The sequence below is a fragment of the Chiloscyllium punctatum genome, chromosome 9, assembly GCF_047496795.1.
Source record: "Chiloscyllium punctatum isolate Juve2018m chromosome 9, sChiPun1.3, whole genome shotgun sequence".
Classification (NCBI taxonomy): domain Eukaryota; kingdom Metazoa; phylum Chordata; class Chondrichthyes; order Orectolobiformes; family Hemiscylliidae; genus Chiloscyllium; species Chiloscyllium punctatum.
Window position 1 is genome coordinate 79,389,107 of NC_092747.1, and position 17,625 is coordinate 79,406,731.

The window sequence follows — 17,625 nt, forward strand, 5'->3', positions numbered from 1 at the left end:
GCAAAAGCCCTTCATCAAGAATTCCCAATGAAGGGCTTTTGCCTGAATTGTCGATTTTTCTTCTTCTCTGATGCTGCCTGACCTGCTGTGTTTTTCCAGCATCACACTGTTGACTCTGATCTCTAGCATCTGCTGTACTCACTTTCGCCTTGTACTTGAAAGATCCAGGTAGAAAGATAGGTATTTTTAACCTAAAATCTGTGCAGATTAAACAGCCTTCCCATTGGTCTCACATGTTTCTCAGCCCCTCGCCTATCACAGGTCTTCACAATACTACTCATTCCCCCCCCACCTCCTATTCACATAGGTATCCTACCATCCTTCTCACTGCACTATGCTTTCATGGGTCTGGACTCGGCAATCTTCATGACCAAATAGGATAACACTGAGAAAACGTTTTGGAAGACTGTTCTAACTTCATCCAAGGAACAAGCAACATCAAGATTCATTTGTCGAATTGCTGGTTAAAAGACAAGAAACTCAGGGATTGGTTTTACTGTGGGCACTAAAGGTACTGACCTGACTGCAGTATTGGACATGGATTTGCATGAAAAAAAAATGGCCTATCATGTGCTGTGATCACAACATCAGTATTGCATCGTTTTAATGTAAGCCCTTATACAACCAATAGGAAGACTGTCTAGCCATACTCAATGACAATGTCACATCTAGATTCCACTCAGGTTAAAACCTAATAAGTGCTAGAAGGAGTTTGTTTTGTTGCACCTTACCAGAATTCTATCACTGTCAATAATTGTATTAAGCCGATGAGCGATTGTCAGCACTGTACACTGTTCAAACTTCCCTCGAATTGTCTTCTGAATTAATTCATCCGTTCTTTAAAAATAAAGGGAAATTAAAGTGAAACTCTGGAAAGTAGAAAAAGTTTTATAGCATCCACAGTTCAGAAATCAGAATAACCAATTCCTTATTTATAACTGGTGACTTTTTCAAGTCATACTCTTTTGATGATAGCGTGTACTATATTAGCCAGGTTATTGAAAATTTGGGCAGTGTGGTGCCTCAGTGGTTAGCACTGCTGCCACACTGTGCCAGGGATCCAGTTTTGATTCCAGCCTCAGGTGACTGTCTGTGTGGAGTTTGCACGTTCTCTCCGTGTCTGCACAGGTTTCTCCAGGTGCTCTGGCTTCCTCCCACAGTCCAAAGATGTGCAGGTCAGGTGAATTGGCCATGCTAAATTGCCTATAGTGGAGGTTAGGTGCATTAGTCAGGCGTAAATGTAGAGTCATAGAGTAGGGGAATGAGTCTGGGAAGGATACCATACCATTGGTATGGACGTGTTGTGCCAAATGGCCTGTTTCTACACTGTAGGGATTCCATGATTCTAAAACAGTTAGCCTGGAAAATTGGTCATTTGAGAGAACGCAAAGACTTTATTGCACAGGTTTGCTAACAACTTATAAGTTCTGTTGAACATTTGCCGGACTTTAAAATTCAAAACAGGAAGACTATTATGGTCATTTCAACAAAAGGACTGATTACATTTTTTTATATGAAGTTTCCATGTGTTACTTATGGGAGGCGACAGCTAGCCAATCACAAATATGATTAAAATTACGAGCAATTATGATCCAGCGTATTCTTAACAAAATAACTCTCTATGTCAAAATGAGTTTGTAACTCAAATACTACAACTTCAATAAATATACAGCCAGTAAAAGATGTGCATAAAATTATTTGAATAGCTCTATAATACAAAACTAAGTGCTTGCTCTAGAACTTTCTCTGTTGAAATTACACCTGCTAAAGAAAATTTATACAAATTTATACTTGCCCTGATAAGTAAAATATTGAACTGGCGGAGGAAGCCTGCATATGTTTAATTGCATGTGCATTTGTGTAAAATAGGTCTGAAACAGGTGTCAGTTTCAATATTGGATTCTAGAAACATCGCTCTAGTATTTACTTACAGGGGGAATGCTAACCTATTTTGCAGGTAGTTGGTATCAGTAACCTTTGAGCTCTCTTATTTCGCAGCTGTGCAAAGCAATTATTGTTTTGTGAATAAATTTTATCGGTCATAATGTCAGAAGTGAGGATATTCAATGATCATTGCACTATGATTACTACTCATATGATGTTCAGTACCATTTGCAATTTTTCAGATATCAAAACAGTTTTTGTCTGTATGTATAAAGACCTGGAGAACATGCAGGCTTGCATTACTAAGTAGTAAATTGCATCCAAAACAACCAATGGTGGACAATGGCCTCCTCCAACAAGAGAATCCAACCATCTCTCCTTGACATTCAAAAGCATTACCATCATTAAATTTCCCACTCCTAACATCCTGGGGTTACCATTACCCAGAAGTTGAACTGGTTTAGCTATGTAAGTACTGTGACAATAACAGCAGATCAGGCTGGTAATTTTACAGTGAGTAACTCATGTCCTGTCTCCCTGGTATCTGATCATCATTTACAAAGCACAGATGGTTTTTAAAAATAATTTTAAAATTCTACATTGTGTAACCTGGTTTTCCTTTTTCTATTTTTTGAGATTTAGTAGGTATTTATCAATATTTGAATATTTCAAAAGATTTCACAGCTCATGCACATGCTCCTGTGTGTCAACAAGCACCTTCCGTTCCTTACTGGTAAATAGTAAAATAATATCATCGAGTAGCAATAGTAATTTTTCAACATACAGTTTACTGTTCAGGTACTATTACATGTTGCCAGCTGGAGGTATTGTGGTCTGATACCCATCCACTATAAACAAAACTCAATTGGATTCTAAGAATTTTATTTTCTCTGAAAAACACACTGCAGATGTGAAGTGAAATGTTCTACATCAATCCTGTCTGCAGTGATCCATGATGAAGGGTCACTGGACTTGAAACATTATTCTGCTTTCTCTCCACACATGCTGTCAGACCTGCTGAGATAACTGCACAGAAGCTGGTATCCCATCACCAGGTTACCCATAATTTGCTTGTGTACAGTATACTAACTGTAGCCAGCCAGCTCAGAGTCAATCCCCTGAAGTAAGGAGATTCCAAATCCCTTTTTATATATTTTTTTACTTTATCAAACCATACAAAATACAAACAGTCAACAGTGAACAATAAACATCAGTTTACAAGGAACAGCAATTAACAGGGGAAAGGGCCAAACATGGCCAAACCCCAAACCCCACCGTACAACCGATTCATGTGTGAACCTCAAATCCCACCTTAACTTATGAAAGAGAAAACAATAGATACTAATAGTGCAAAATACACAGACATCCCTGGTAAACTAGCAAACGGCCGTCCTTCCCACCTTCTGGCAGCTCAAAGGCAGCCTGCCCCATGCCCCTTCCAGGTCTTGGTCTGCCTCCTGACCCTTCTGGCTCTTGGTCCACCTCATGCCCCTTCCGGCACTCGGTCTGCCTCGACACACCTTCCGGCCAACTCTGGGGCAGCCTGTCCATTCCCCCATCCAACCTTAGAATGAAGGCGATCAGGACTACCCAACTTCCGTCTTCCCAGACCTCCCATTTGCGCCTCTGGTCACCTCTAGAACAGCCCTTTCTGGTACCTTCTTGGTATGACAGCGCTGAGGACAGCCTAACCACCTTCCGGTTCTTGGTCCGCCCGTATGCACTGTCTGCCCACGCCCAACCTGATGCACCTTCCAGCCACCTCTAGGTCAGCCTGTCTCTATACCTCTCTGGGACGATGACGCTCAGGACAGCCAACATACCTTCCATCCCTCGCCCACCCCTATGCATGTTCTGGCTCTTGGTCTGCCCTGACACACATTCCGGCCATCACTTGGACAACCAGTTTTGCTCCTTCCTCTGGACAATAGCGCTCAGGATAGCCGTACCCATCTTTCAGCTCTCGTGACGGACTACTCACACCCTGGCTCTCAGGGTGACAGCTTTCGGGATGACCTATGAGCCTCACAGCTCACAGTAAGGCCTGCCAGGCTGAGGGGCACACAAGAAAGTAAAGGTGATAAAACTGATCTTCAAAAATGCTGAGTCCATTACCAGAAAGAGAGACCATTACTAGAAACAGGGTCCACTCCTGAAGGCAGGGTCTACCCCAGTTGCAGCAATTGCACACCTCATAGCACACACACAGTGTTCAATCTCTACAGAGGCCTTGTCCAACTAGAGAGGCCCAGGCTCACTCAGAGAGATAGAGTTCATTTGTAAAGGCGCAGGTGACTAACAGGGGCTCAGCCCAAACACCAAAAAGTGAAAACACATGCAAAAAAGAAAGTGCAGACACAAGAAACCATCGTGCAAGGACTAAGCCCTGCCACAAAATCAGCATAGTCCTTTCTCAAACGAAAACAAAAATAGCACACAGACTGCAACCAGCCAGTGAAACAACAGTTCCCTAGTGAGAACTGATATATAACAGTAACACATCAACTATATAGAACAGCCAGCTCAGAAATCAGTCCTCAAAAAAGAATAATAGTAACAAATTGGCTGTGTAGATCAGCCAGTTCAAGAATCAGGTCACAAAAAAGCAAAACAGTAACACACTAAATGTGGCCAGCCAGCTCAGAGTCAGTCCCCTGAAGTAAGGAGATTCTGAATCCCTTGTTTATACTTTTTTTCCTCAAAACAGTAGTGCTTATTCCTGCCCAGCGTGTGCACACCCATGTCATGTACATGTAGATGTCGGACACAGTGAAGAAACAACAAACGTTGAAAACTTTATTCATATTCCATGACCAGGAAGAAACACTGAGTGGCCAGTGACAAGCAGCTCCCATTTCTTCAAGGGTAGTGCTTGCGTGAACGAAAAAGTGAAGGGGAGGGCAGGGATTAAATCAAAATTGGAAGGGGAAATAAAGCACACCACACCCCACGGTGCTCACCTCTCCCTGAAAATCTCGAGGGTGTTGGTGGACACTGCGTGCTCCTTCTCCAGGGACACCTGAGCCCAAACGTAACTGCGGAAGAGGGGCAGGTAATTAGCCCTAACCACCCCCTCCACGGCCTGCTGCCTGGACCTGTTAATGGCCAGGCAAAAGTGAGGACTGCAGATGATGGAAACCAGAGTTTAGATCAGAGTGGTGCTGGAAAAGCACAGCAGGTCAGGCAGCATCCGCGGAGCAGGAAAATCGACGTTTCGGGCAAAAGCCCTTCATCAGGAATACAGGCAGGAGGCCTCCAGGGTGGAGAGATAAATGGGGGTGGGGTGGGGCTGGGGAGAAGGTAGCAAAGAGTACAATAGGTGAATGGGGGTGGGGATGGAGGTGATAGGTCAGCGGGGAGGGTGGAGCGGATAGGTGGAAAGGCAGATTGGCAGATAGGACAGGTCATGAGGACAGTGCTGAGCTGGAAGGTTGGAACTGAGGTAAGGTGGGGGGAGGGGAAATGAGGAGACTGGTGAAATCCACATTGATGCCCTGGGGTTGAAGTGCTCTGAGGTGGAAGATGAGGCATTCGCCTCCAGGTGTCGGGTAGTGAGGGAGCGGCGGTGGAGGAGACCCAGGACCTGCATGTCCTTGGCAGAGTGGGAAGGGGGAATTGAAATGTTGGGCCACAGGGTGGTGGGGTTAATCGGTGCGAGTGTCCCGGAGAAGTTCCAGTCTCCCCAGTGTAGAGCAATGTATCCACTGCTCCCGATGAGGTGTCGAATGGTGGTGGCAGTGAACCAGATTCTACTGCTAGTCTGCTCCTGCAGCAGGGTCCAGCCCACACCACCACCAGCCAGCACGTCCCCGACCCTGGTCACCGTCACTGCCACAGCCCGCTCCTCCGACAGCCATTCAGACTCGTGAGTACGGAGGTGCAGATTCCTGAGCAATGGCTCCCTGACGAAAGCTGCTACACCTGCTGGTGGGTAGGTGTAATGCGGGTCAACCATGTTGGAAAGAGTGATCAGATCCTGGTAAATGACAAACAGTGTCCTCAGGGTGACCTCCAGACCATCACTGGTCGATAAGCAGGAGATGCTTGTCATAGTTGAGATTACGCACCTGGTGGAAAAAAATACGTCACCAGGGCACACCACCTAGCAGGATGCTCAACGTAAAGGTACCACTGCAAGGTCTGAAGGTGGAAAATCGCCACCTGGGTGCGGACACACACCAGCAACTGACCGCCCTCCTCAATAGGGAGATAGGACCTGCGTAGCGACCCAGTGCATCTTTTTGTCCCATAAGAAATGAACCAACATTCTCTGGATGCCAGCAAAAAAACGAGGAGGAGGGAGCAAAGGTACTACAGCATGGTACCCACCAGCTGGTTTATGACCAGCACTCGACTCCTGTAAGACAGCACTCGGAGCAGTCCTGTCCAGCTGCCTAGGCAAGCCGAGACCTTGGCCTCCAGCTCCAGCCAGGATCTGTGCTGAGGTAGACCTCCAGGTAGAGGAGATGGGTGGTACTCCAGCTGAATCCCCGTAACTCCTCCGGCAGAGAGTTCACCCACCATGGACCGACCAGTAGTCCAGAATATTTGGTTCAGTTGTTCCTGGTGGAAGATGCTGCTGAGTACACCGCCTGGCACTCTTACATCTTCTCCAGGTCAGCCAGGTGGGTGAAAGTGAAGAGCGTAAGCAGAGAGGACCACTCCCGTGCCCATGCTGCGCAGAACCAGCCCTGACAACTACCACCGCAAGAGGTGCACAGAAGGCTCCATGCACAGGGAATAGAGCTGGCTGGAAAGGGAGTAGCCTTGATGTACTCCTCTCCCAAAGTGAAGGGGCACCATCAGGGACCCGTAACTTTAACAAGACACTCGGTGGTGATGTACAGATTTGGATCCAGGCAATGAACTGCATCCCGAATCCAAATGCCTGCAGATACACATGATCAACCCTGATTGAGAGACAGGAAGACGCTTGGCAGACCAGCTCATTGACAGACCGTGTAGGACTGGTCTGGGTGAATCATGTGGGCCACCACGTAAGACAGGCAAGAAACCGAAACCCTGATGAAAATTGTATAAACCGTACCAAGGAAGGAGTCTGGATGCCAGTTCTTCAAGGAATGAAGATTCCCCTTCTTTAGCAGCAGGATAATGACCAAGAAAGGACAGCTCTCTGGCATTAAGATACTCCCCATGGACCTGTGCGTAATTGCTCCCCAGGATGTCTCAGAACACCCTGAAGAACTACATTGTCAGCTCGCCCAGTCCCAGGGACTTGCCCCTTGATTGCCAGTCAAAGGCGCCAGTCAGCTCCTCTAAAGTGACGGGATTGTCGAGCCTTCCGGCATCCTCCAGGCTGAGCTGTGTCAGGTCCTCCCACAGAATTCTGCGGGCATCCTCACTGGACAGATCCAGAGAGAATGGAGCCGTATAGTAGGAACGAATTTGAGTCCTGATACCCTCTGAATCTAAGATGGGGGACCCATCGTCAGCCAGCAGCACAAGGAGCTGCTGATTGGTGTCACACCTTCTTTCCAGCGAATAGAGGAAGGGGGAGCCAAAGGGGGGCCCAGGTCCTGGAGGAGCTGAATCCGTAACATCACGAACGCGCTCCCGGACCTGATGAGCTGCAGGTCTCGGTGTGCGGTCGTCTTTGCTTCTTACACCCTCCACAGGGCGAGGTTCACATCGGGCTGACCGGGACGTGACTCCAGATTGAACACCTCCTTCTCCAACTCCTCGATCCTCGACTTCTGCCTCTTCGTCGACCCCCTCACGTATCCCTGGCAGAAAACATGGATGTGACCTTGCCACCATAGCCTCAGGGAGGGGAAGCCTTCCAGCTTCCTTGTTCCTTCTCCAGTCAGCCCAGAGCTGACGAAATGAGTTCTGGAACCGCTCGACCTCCAGCAGCAGGTTGTGAAAGTGCCAGTACGCAGACCCAAGCTGGGTGCTAAACGGAAGGAGCTCCACCCACACCAGGCAATGCCGCCAGAAAGTAGGAGGCATACGGCCGCGAAACGTACAGGCGGTCGATTCTGGATGCTCCGAATCCAGGCCTGACTAAGGTGAAGGTGATTGAGTCAGGATTCAACAGCAGAGGAGGTAGGCCCATGCAGCAGCAGCAACAGTCCCAGGTGTTGGTGAGGCCCAAGACAGCAGCAGTGGAAGTAGGCCCAGGCAGCTGTAGCAGCGATGATGATAGGTTGTGGAAAGCAGTTAACCAAAAATAATGTTGTAATGGTAGTACTTAAGATAATATCAACAAATAGCCATTCAAATTGTTAAAACAGATACTTTCAACTTTTAGACACTGGCAAAATGGCTTTCTTTCTTCAATTCTTAACGATCAGATTACTAAAATAATTTGACACCTTTACAATTCTACAATGCTCACTTGTCATTTACATCCACCCTAAATTTTCATAATTCACTCAATGCAACATAAAACCTTCACCAGCAAAAGTGGTGCCTATTTGAACTCATGATTGTATTCAGGCAGACCTAGTCAGTTTGGTTTCACACATACAGAAGGCTTGATCCTTGGCATGAGAGATGACAGAGCTTTTGGATAAATTTCATACCACTTGACTTGGAGGTTCTTGCAAAGGAACCACTGGTGGCCCTTCTCCAGTGAGTTCAGGTGTCAAGTGTAGCTCATACAAATCTCTGAAGCATGGAGGAGCTTTGAAATTTCTAGAACAGGCTTAACAATCTATTTTAACAGTGGGGCAAGCATAAAGTTTTGTGGCAACACCTGTGGTCTGAACAAGCAAAGGATCACTGAGATGTACATAACACTAGCACCATAAAGATTGCTGGACTGATCACCAACTTATTCAATCTCCTAGTGGAGTAAACAAGATTTCATGTAGAGAAGTGTGAAGTACAGGTGATGCACTTTGGTCAGAGGAACCCTTAAAGACAATATGAAATGGGAGAGTAAATTCTAAAAGGGGTGCAGCAGTATAGGAAGGTCTTATGCCCGAAATGTCGATTCGCCTGCTCATTAGATGATGCCTGAAATGCTGTGCTTTTCTAGTGTCACAGTTTTTGACTCTGATCTCCAGCATCTGTAATCCTCACTTTCTCATGTACATCTGCAAAGATAATTAACGGTGGCAGGACAAGTGTGGAGAGTAGAAAATAAAGCATAGATTCTTTTGGCTTGATTACTAGCAGCATAGAGTACAAAAGCAAGCAAGCTACTTTTTCCCCCAGCCCCACCCCCCACCCATTTATCTCTCAGCCCCTTTGGGCTACCCCCTCATTCCTGATGAAGAGCTTATGCTCGAGACGTCAACTCTCCCGCTCCTCGTATGCTGCCTAACCAACTGTGCTTTTCCAGTACCGCACTCTTTGACCCAGGTTAGTAGCCCCAGTCAGGGAACTCATATTCTACGAGATCCACCTTGCTGACCTCATTACAATCACTTTATCCCTCCCTGACTAAGTCCATGGATGTTGACATAACCTTTTTTGTATAGCCTCCCTTGGGGCTTTATCGCACGGTGCCGTTCCTTTGACTCAGGCTTGGATATGGGCAGCGTGTACTGGACTGTAGTCCACCTCTTGCGGCTGGAGCATCTCGGAAGAAATTCATCCTCTTCTTCAGTAAAAATGAGGAAGGTGCAACATCTGCCACGTACATTTCAAACAGCAAGGTGGAGTCCATCTCAAACTCCTAGATGGAGGGGTAGAACCCCTGGCTTCCAACATCCTTTCTGGCTGTTCTGATGAAATGGGTATGTTTTGCTCCTGCCCTGTTTGCAACTTTGCAGCTTTCATGTGGTCCACATGTTTGTTCAGAATTGCCTCACCCAATCAAACTTTGTACATCACAGGAGCTGACCTAGCATTGACCATGCATCTTACCCATTTGGGGCCATTTCTGTGGTTTTGGCACGAAACTTAGCCCATTGAGGTAAAGTGCCTCTCTTGCTTAGAAGAGTTTTGTGTCTGGCATTCACATTCCTGATGCCGTTTCACCTTCTGCCCCCCAGATCTGGGAAGATCAGATTAACCTAATGTAAAGTCTTCACCCTATTAGCAACTCTGCTGGAGCTATCCCTGTAGTTGCATGAGGGGTGGTCCAATAATCAAATAGGTACCGGGACAGTTTAGTTTTAAGAGAAGTTGGAGGCCGTTTCTTTAAGTCTGCTTTCAAAGTTTGGGCTGCTTTTCCTGCCAGACTATTGGACGATAGATGGCATGGAACTGTCCTGATATAATGAATGCCATTTGACTTCAGGAAATACTCAAACTCCTTGCTAGTAAATGATGGTCCGTTGAGTGTGACTAACACTTCTGGGAGCCCATGTCCTGCAAAGATGCTCTCAAGTTTTCTATCGTTGTCCTTGTGTTTGACAAATGAACTCAATGCACATTCAACCACTTTCAGTGGGTGCCCACAATGACTAAGAATGTTGAGCTGATGAAAGGGCTGGCATAGTTGGCATACAACCGAGTCCAGAGTTTATATAACTATTCCCATGAATGTGGGGGAGCTACTGCAGTAATTCTTATCCTCGTTGGCACTTTGGGCACTGGCCCACCAACGCAGCTATATCTGCATTGAATCCTGGTCACCAGACATAAATTCTCACCAACTGTCATTTAAATTCTCATTTAATCTGTCTGGAAAGTTTAAAATCAGTTTGGACTCTTCCAGTGACAGCAACATCAGTGGTTTATCTGCTGGTGGGAGTTGGCCCAAGGCAATTGCATTTGCTACTTAGCCTCTAGGATGCGGCTCCAACGAGTAAACATACACACTTAAAAGGAGATCCCAGCACTGAATTCGACCTGTAGCTATGGGTGGTACTGCCTTGACCTCAGCGAGTAACTCTAGCAGGGATTTGTGGTCTGTTACTATTATAAATTTACATCAGTTAAGATATTGGTGGAATGTTCTTACATCAAAGATGATAGCCAAATTTTCCTTCTCTATAAGACCATGAGACATAGGAGTAGAAATTAGGCCATTCAGTCCATCAAGTCATCTTTGCCATTCAATCATGGCTGATAAGTTTCTCAACCCCATTCTCTTGCTTTCTCCCTGTAACCCTTGATCCTCTTGACAATAAAGAACCTAGCTATCTATCTCCATCTTAAATGTGCTCAATGACCAGGCCTCCACAGCCTTCTGTGGAAGTGAATTCCATAGATTCACCGCACTCTAGCTGAAAAATCCTTATCTCCGTTTGAAAAGGTCTTCCCTTTATTCTAAGGCTGTGCCCTCAGGTCCTAGTCTCTCCTAGCAATGGAAACACCTTTCCAACATCCACTCTGTCCAGGCCATTCGGTATTCTATAGGTTTCAATTAGATCTCACCTCATCCTTCTAAACTCCATCAAGTATAGTCCCAGAGTCTTCAAATGTTCCTCATATGTTAAGCTTTTCATTCCTGTGAATACTCTTGTGAACCTCATCTGTTCATGCTTCAGGACCAATAAATCCTTCCTGAGATATGGGGCCCAAAGCTGCATATAATACTCTAGAACTGGTTTGACCAGAGATTTATAGAGCTACAGGTCGAATTCAGTGTTGGGCTCTCATTTTAAGTGTGTACGACTGCACGTTGGAACAGCATCCCAGAGACCAAGTAGCAAATGCGGATGCCTTGAGCTAACTCCCACTAGCAGATAAACCATCAATGTTACTGTCACTGGAAGAATCTAACCTGATTTTAAACTTTCCTGCTTTTATATTCAAGTCATCTCAAAATAAATGTCAATATGGGCGGCATGGTGGCACAGTGGTTAGCACTGTTGCCTCACAGCGCCAGAGATCTGAGTTCAATTCCCGCCTCAGACGACTGACTGTGTGGCGTTTGCACATTCTCCCCGTGTATGCGTGGGTTTCCTCCGGGTGCTCCGGTTTCCTGCCACAATCCAAAAATGTGCAGGTTAGGTGAATTGGCCATGCTAAATTGCCCATAGTGTTAGGTGCAGGGATAAATGTAGGGGAATGGGTCTGGGTGGATTGCGCTTCGGCGGGTCGGTGTGGACTTGTTGGGCCGAAGGGCCTGTTTCCACACTATAAGTAATCTAATATTGCATTTGCTTTCCTAATTACTGACTCAACCTGTAGGTTTACATTTAGAGAATCCATGACTAGAACTCCCAAGTCTCTTTGCACTTCAGACTTCTGAATGCTTGTTTCCTCAAAGAATTTTAGCAGATTTGTCAGGCATGACTTCCCCTGATGAAACCACGCTGACTTTGCTCTATTTTACAAACACTTCCAAGTATTCAAAAATCTCATCCTTCACCATGGACTCCAAAATCCTGTCCGAGGTTAGGCTAAGTGGCCTGTATTTTTCCGTCTTTTGCCTTACTCTCTATTTAAACAGGGATGTCATGTTAGTGATTTTCCAGTCCTCTGGGATCCTCCCTGACTCTAGTGACTCCTGAAAGATCACCACTAACACCTTCACTATCTCTTCAGCTATCTCCTTTAGAACTCTGGGTTGTCGTCCATCTGGTCCAGGTGATTTATATATTTTCACAGCATTCAGTTTTTCTAGCACCTTCTCCTTGGTAATAGCCACCATGCTCGGCTCTGCCCCCTCACTCTCTTGAATTTTTCGGATATTACTCATGTTTTTCTCCATGAAGATTGATGCAAAGTAATTATTCAGTTCCTCAGCCATTTCCTTGTTCCCCACTACTATCTCTCCAACGTCATTTTTCAGTGGTCCAATATACACTTTTGCCTTTTTTACCCTTTACATATATATAAAAACTCTTACAGTCTTCCTTTATATTACTGGCTAGCTTATCCTCATATTTAATCTTCTCCCTACTTATTTCCTTTTTTATTGGTATATGTGCTGTGCATCAACCAAAATCTGGGAGGCATATGTTATTGGGCATTACTCATTATCAGACCATTTGTGATCTAAAACTACTCCAATACGGTACAAGGAGGTATTGCATGTCAGCACCAGATCTTGCTTGGCATCAACACCTTAAAACAATGATAGCTGTTTTTTCACTTTCCTAAAGGCTATAACTTGGTTCCGCGACTATTTCCAAAGCTGACCTGTTTTTGAGAGCAGATGGAAGCCAGGTTACATATGAGCTTTCTGTAATAATTCAACAATCCAAGGAAATACCTAAGCCCCGGTACTGATGTGGGAGCCAGGGTACCTTTGATTGCCCTCATTTTATCCTTCGATGGGTGTACCCCAGCCTTGTCAACTCTGTAGCCCAAGGTGGGCTTGGGGACTTGGGGCGCCTGGAACATGCATTGTTCCCTTTGAAGACAAACATGCAAGGTGGCCTTGGCTTCTTTAATAGCTCCTAGACCTTCCTGAAAAGGTATTTAATTAAGACTTCATTAAGGCAGCCATTTTCTAATTGAAAAATGAGAAGCCAATCAAGGTGAATCTTTCTCAACCTATTTCACCTCATCAGGATTGTGCCTGAGCCTTTTACTGCAATTAGTGGGAACTGAACCAGCTGTTTTTCATACAAGACCGAAACCGAAATTGTACCCTTAATCTGTAAAAGTTCCCCTGTGTAGGTTCTTATTAGAGTCGAGTTCTTATGCAAACTTAAGGGTTGGAGTCCAGAGTGAATTTTGTTCAAAACTGGTTCTGCAATCACTGATATAGCTGTGCCAGCATTAACCACCATCAGAATTGGATGACAATTTAACCAGATGTTTATTTTGATCAGTTCTGATTTGGATGTTGTCAGGCAACTTAACTGTTCCAACCCAGATGTACAAAGTTAAAAATCACACAACACCAGGTTATAGTCCTGCAGATTTGATTGGAAGCACACTAGCTTTCAAAGCGTCACTCCTTCATCAGGTGGTAGTGGAGGGCTCAATCCTAACAGAATTTATAGCAAAAATTTACAGTGTGATGTAACTGAAATTATACATTGAAAAATTGATTGTCTGTTAAGCCTTTCATCTGTTAGAATACAGTGATAGTTTCACTTTCATGTGTAAATCACAAAACCTTTTTTTTTAAAAAAGGTTGCATTCTCAGGTTAGCTGTTAACAATGGTGATAGCTAGACAATATGTTGAAGGTGTTGGCTCCCTGTGTTCTCTGTCTATGCCATGATGTTTAGATTGATTCTAATCTAAAAAGTGAGATAACGGAGTTTTACATAAATTCATGCAGTTTTTGAGCTCAGAGTTCTACATGAATGCATGCAGTTTTTGAGCAAAGTACAATGTAACCGTGAAAGTACAAATTCACCCCACAAAATATATGTGTGCATGTGGGTCTTTGTCTGTCTGTGTGTGTGTGTGTCTGTCTGGGTTGGGGGTTGTGAGTGTGAGAAAGTGTATGTGTGTGTGTAGTGAGTGCAGAGTGTCTTAAGTCTGTGAGGGGGTGCACTTTTTAGATTAGAATCAATCTAAACATCGCTTGAGGCTGGGGCCATGGCACAGCCCTCTGAAGCAGTGGGCTTGCTAATTCACCAGACCCTGGTTGAGGAACTGGCCAAATCTCACGAGGTCCTGGGGAGGCAGATCTAGGGAAAAAAAAATTGAGAAGCTGCCTTCTGTATCTGCTATGCTGCAAGATCTGAGAAAAAGGACTGATGAGCTCGAGCACCAGGCTGCAGGAGTGGAGGCAAAGACTGACTCCTCCAAGAGCTGGATTGAAGCCCTGGAAACACAAGTCCATGGTCTGTTGGATCTAGAAGACAATCTCAAAAACAGGGCAGAAGAACAAACTTGCGTGTTGTTGGCATACTGGAGAGGATGGAAGGTGAGCGGCCGATGGAGTTCTTCGAGAAGTGGTTCCTTGGTTGGAGGTTGAGAAGGGAAATGTAACAATTGAAAGAGCCTACTGGATCGCAGCATGAAAGCCAGGTGAGGATCAGCACCCACACACTGTCCTGGTGAGGTTCCGTCATCATGAAGACAAGCAGAGGGTCATGGAAGTCTCTATAGCCCAGGGGAGGCACTTGAGGGCGTTGGTATGTGGCGGCTCCAGGGTCATGTTTTTTCAAAACGTCTCAGTGGGAGTGGTCCGGAAAATGAAGTCCTATGATGGCATCAGGAGGAGATTGAGAGCGCTTGGGATCCAGTATTCTTTAAGATTAAGATTATTATATCCGAAGCAGTGCTTCAGATCAATCATTATGGATCCATAGATTTGTTCGACTGGCCAGAGAAAGCGAAGAACTTTGTGGATACGTTGACTTAAATCAAATGGCCGAATAGGCGTAGAGGACAGAGTTGTTTGGGTTTGGTCCCCTTTAAAAAGGACTTGGAGTCTCCTTTCTGGTAATTAGTTACAAGAAATGATGTCCCGGATGGATAGAGTATTTATCTTTAATCTTAAGTTGTGTTAAGGGATGGGTGACATATTTATTTTTAGTTTACTTGGTTTATGTGGTGTGACTCTAGCTGATGGGAGTTGAGAAGACAATTGGGATGGTTACTAGGACTGTAGGATGTGTAGGTACCCCCTTTGAATGGGGTAAATTCCTCTAATCCGTGCCTTTGGCGATTTTTTTTTTGTTTTTCTGTTTTTGCTGTACATAGTTTTTGTAAGTTCTGTATAATTGTTGGCTGTAGTTATTTTAGTGAGTGTAGTTTTTAAGTTTTGTGGATTCTTTTGCATTAAAGCTCAGTGATATCTAGTTCAGGTTCTATCTCTCTGGTGTCTAGATGGTGCTATAGAAGGTTATGGCTAAGGATGTGTTTAAGTGGTGCACCTGGAATTTTAATAGGAGTCATTCACCTGTCAAGAGGAATAAGGTATTTTCCAGCCTTAAAAGGGAGTGGGTGGATGTTGCGTTATAACAAGAAACACACTTGGATGATGCAGAGCATTTGAAGCTGCAACAGAATAGGTATGACCAGGTTTATCTTTCATCTTTCAATAAGAGGAGTAGAGGGGTGGCCATTTTAGTTAGAAAGAATCTCCCATTTAAGTTATTAGAGTGCATTAAAGACACACACGGGAGATTTATAATCCGTAAAGCTTTGATGTATGGGGAAGAATACAGAATTTTAAATGTTTACTCTTCCCCGGCCCACCCAATTAAATTCTTGACAGATGCATTTTCTAGATTGGCTAACCTTACCTCTCAGCATATTATCATAGGAGGAGATTTCAATTGCCCAAAGGCCCATTGATATCTTCTTTGCAATCTAAAAGATTAAGGAATCTGTGTGCTGAATTGGGGTTGGTAGATGTTTGGAGGCACCTTCACCCTACCGGCAGGAATTTCACATTCTTTTTGAACCCATATAAATGCAATACCAGGATTGATCTTTTTCTGACTCCTGCAGCACATCTGGGCTTGGTGGTGTCATATACAATTGGCAATATCACTATTTCCGATCATGCCCCAGTGTATTTAATGGTTAAGAGTAAGGATACTGTGGTAAGCTCGAGGCACTGGTGACTGGACCCCTTCATCCTCAAGACAGCAAGTTTATTGAATTATTTTCTACTGAGTCCAGGGCTTTATTAGACAGTAATTCAGGTTTGGCTAGAAGCCGAACAGCTAAAGTTTATGCTAGGGGGTTGGTTACCTCCTATTCAGTCAGGAAGAGGTGATGCACAGGTGAGCAGCAACGCTTGCTTGAGATATGTTTGAAAGTAGCTGAAAAGGCATATTTTGGCAGGCCCTCACTGGTTAAACTGCAGAGAATCCCAGTGCTTCAGTCTACACTGAACTCCATGCTCACACGGACAGCCAAGAAGGAGCTTACATTTGCAAGTCAAAGGTTGTTTGAGCATGGGATAAATTGGGCAAGTGCCTAGCATACCTTGCTAGGAAAAAGTGTCTCTCCCAGGACATTACCTTGATCAAGGAGGAAACTGGAAATTTGACCTACAATTCTAAAAGGATGAATGCAGCATTCTGGAGATTTTACTCCGAATTAACCAATCTGAATGCTGAGAGAGTGGGTGGGTTAGAATGGAGTATTGTTTTTAAAGAATTTGGACCTTCTGGGAGTGACCCCTGAACAAGAGTCTCTCCTCAATGCCCCACTGTCAGAGGAAGAGGTGCAGGAGGCTGTCAGGCAGCTCCAGAATGGGAAGGCGCTGGGTCCTGACGGGCTCCCCAGTGAGTTCTATAAGGAATTTATAAGTATATTGTCAGAGCCAATGCTTAGTATGTTTAATGACTCACGTAATCGTGGCCTCCTCCCACCATCTCTAAGAGAGGCAAACATCTCTCTCATTCTTTAAAAAAAGGGGGAGGCCCCAGAGGTCTGTGCTTCCTATAGATCCATTTCACTCCTGCATGTTGACTTCAAAATGCTATCCAAGACTATAGCATTAAGGCGAGAAACTGTACTGCCCTCCATCATTAAGGAGAATCAGACAGGATTCATAAAAGATTGCAGATCGGTGGGTAATGTCAGGACATTACTTAACATGATTCAAGTATGTCAACAGTGATCGGTACAGGGATTGGTGATCACCTTAGATGCGGAAAAAGCATTTGACAGGATCTTTTCCATACTTTGAAGCGGTTTGGCCTGGAAGAGACCTTCATCAGGTGGATGGAGCTTTTGTATACTGATCCTCTTGCTGCGGTCCAATGGTGTACGGTTAAGCAATTTTAATATTTGTAGGGGTAATCGACAAGGCTGTCCCTTGTCACCATTGGTGATTGGTGATTGAACTGCTGGCAGAGGCAAAATAACCGCTCTAGAAGTGGGGATGAAGTCACATAAGATCACACTGTATGCAGATGATGTTCTTGTCTTCTTATCAAACCCAGCAGTCTCAGTGCCACACCTGATACAATGCACCAATCTATTTGGTGGCTCTCGGGTTTGAAGA

General features: G+C 44.9%; 1 protein-coding gene across 5 annotated transcripts in view; it reads right to left on the bottom strand.

Annotated features, from left to right (window-relative positions):
- abcc4 (ATP binding cassette subfamily C member 4 (PEL blood group)) overlaps positions 1-17,625 on the bottom strand; it is a 471,758-nt gene that overhangs the window by 79,531 nt on the left and 374,602 nt on the right. For all 5 annotated transcript variants that reach the window (XM_072577875.1, XM_072577874.1, XM_072577873.1 and 2 more), the window contains one exon: positions 732-837. In XM_072577875.1, the coding sequence (XP_072433976.1) occupies positions 732-837 (106 nt within the window). The remainder of the gene's footprint in view (positions 1-731; positions 838-17,625) is intronic.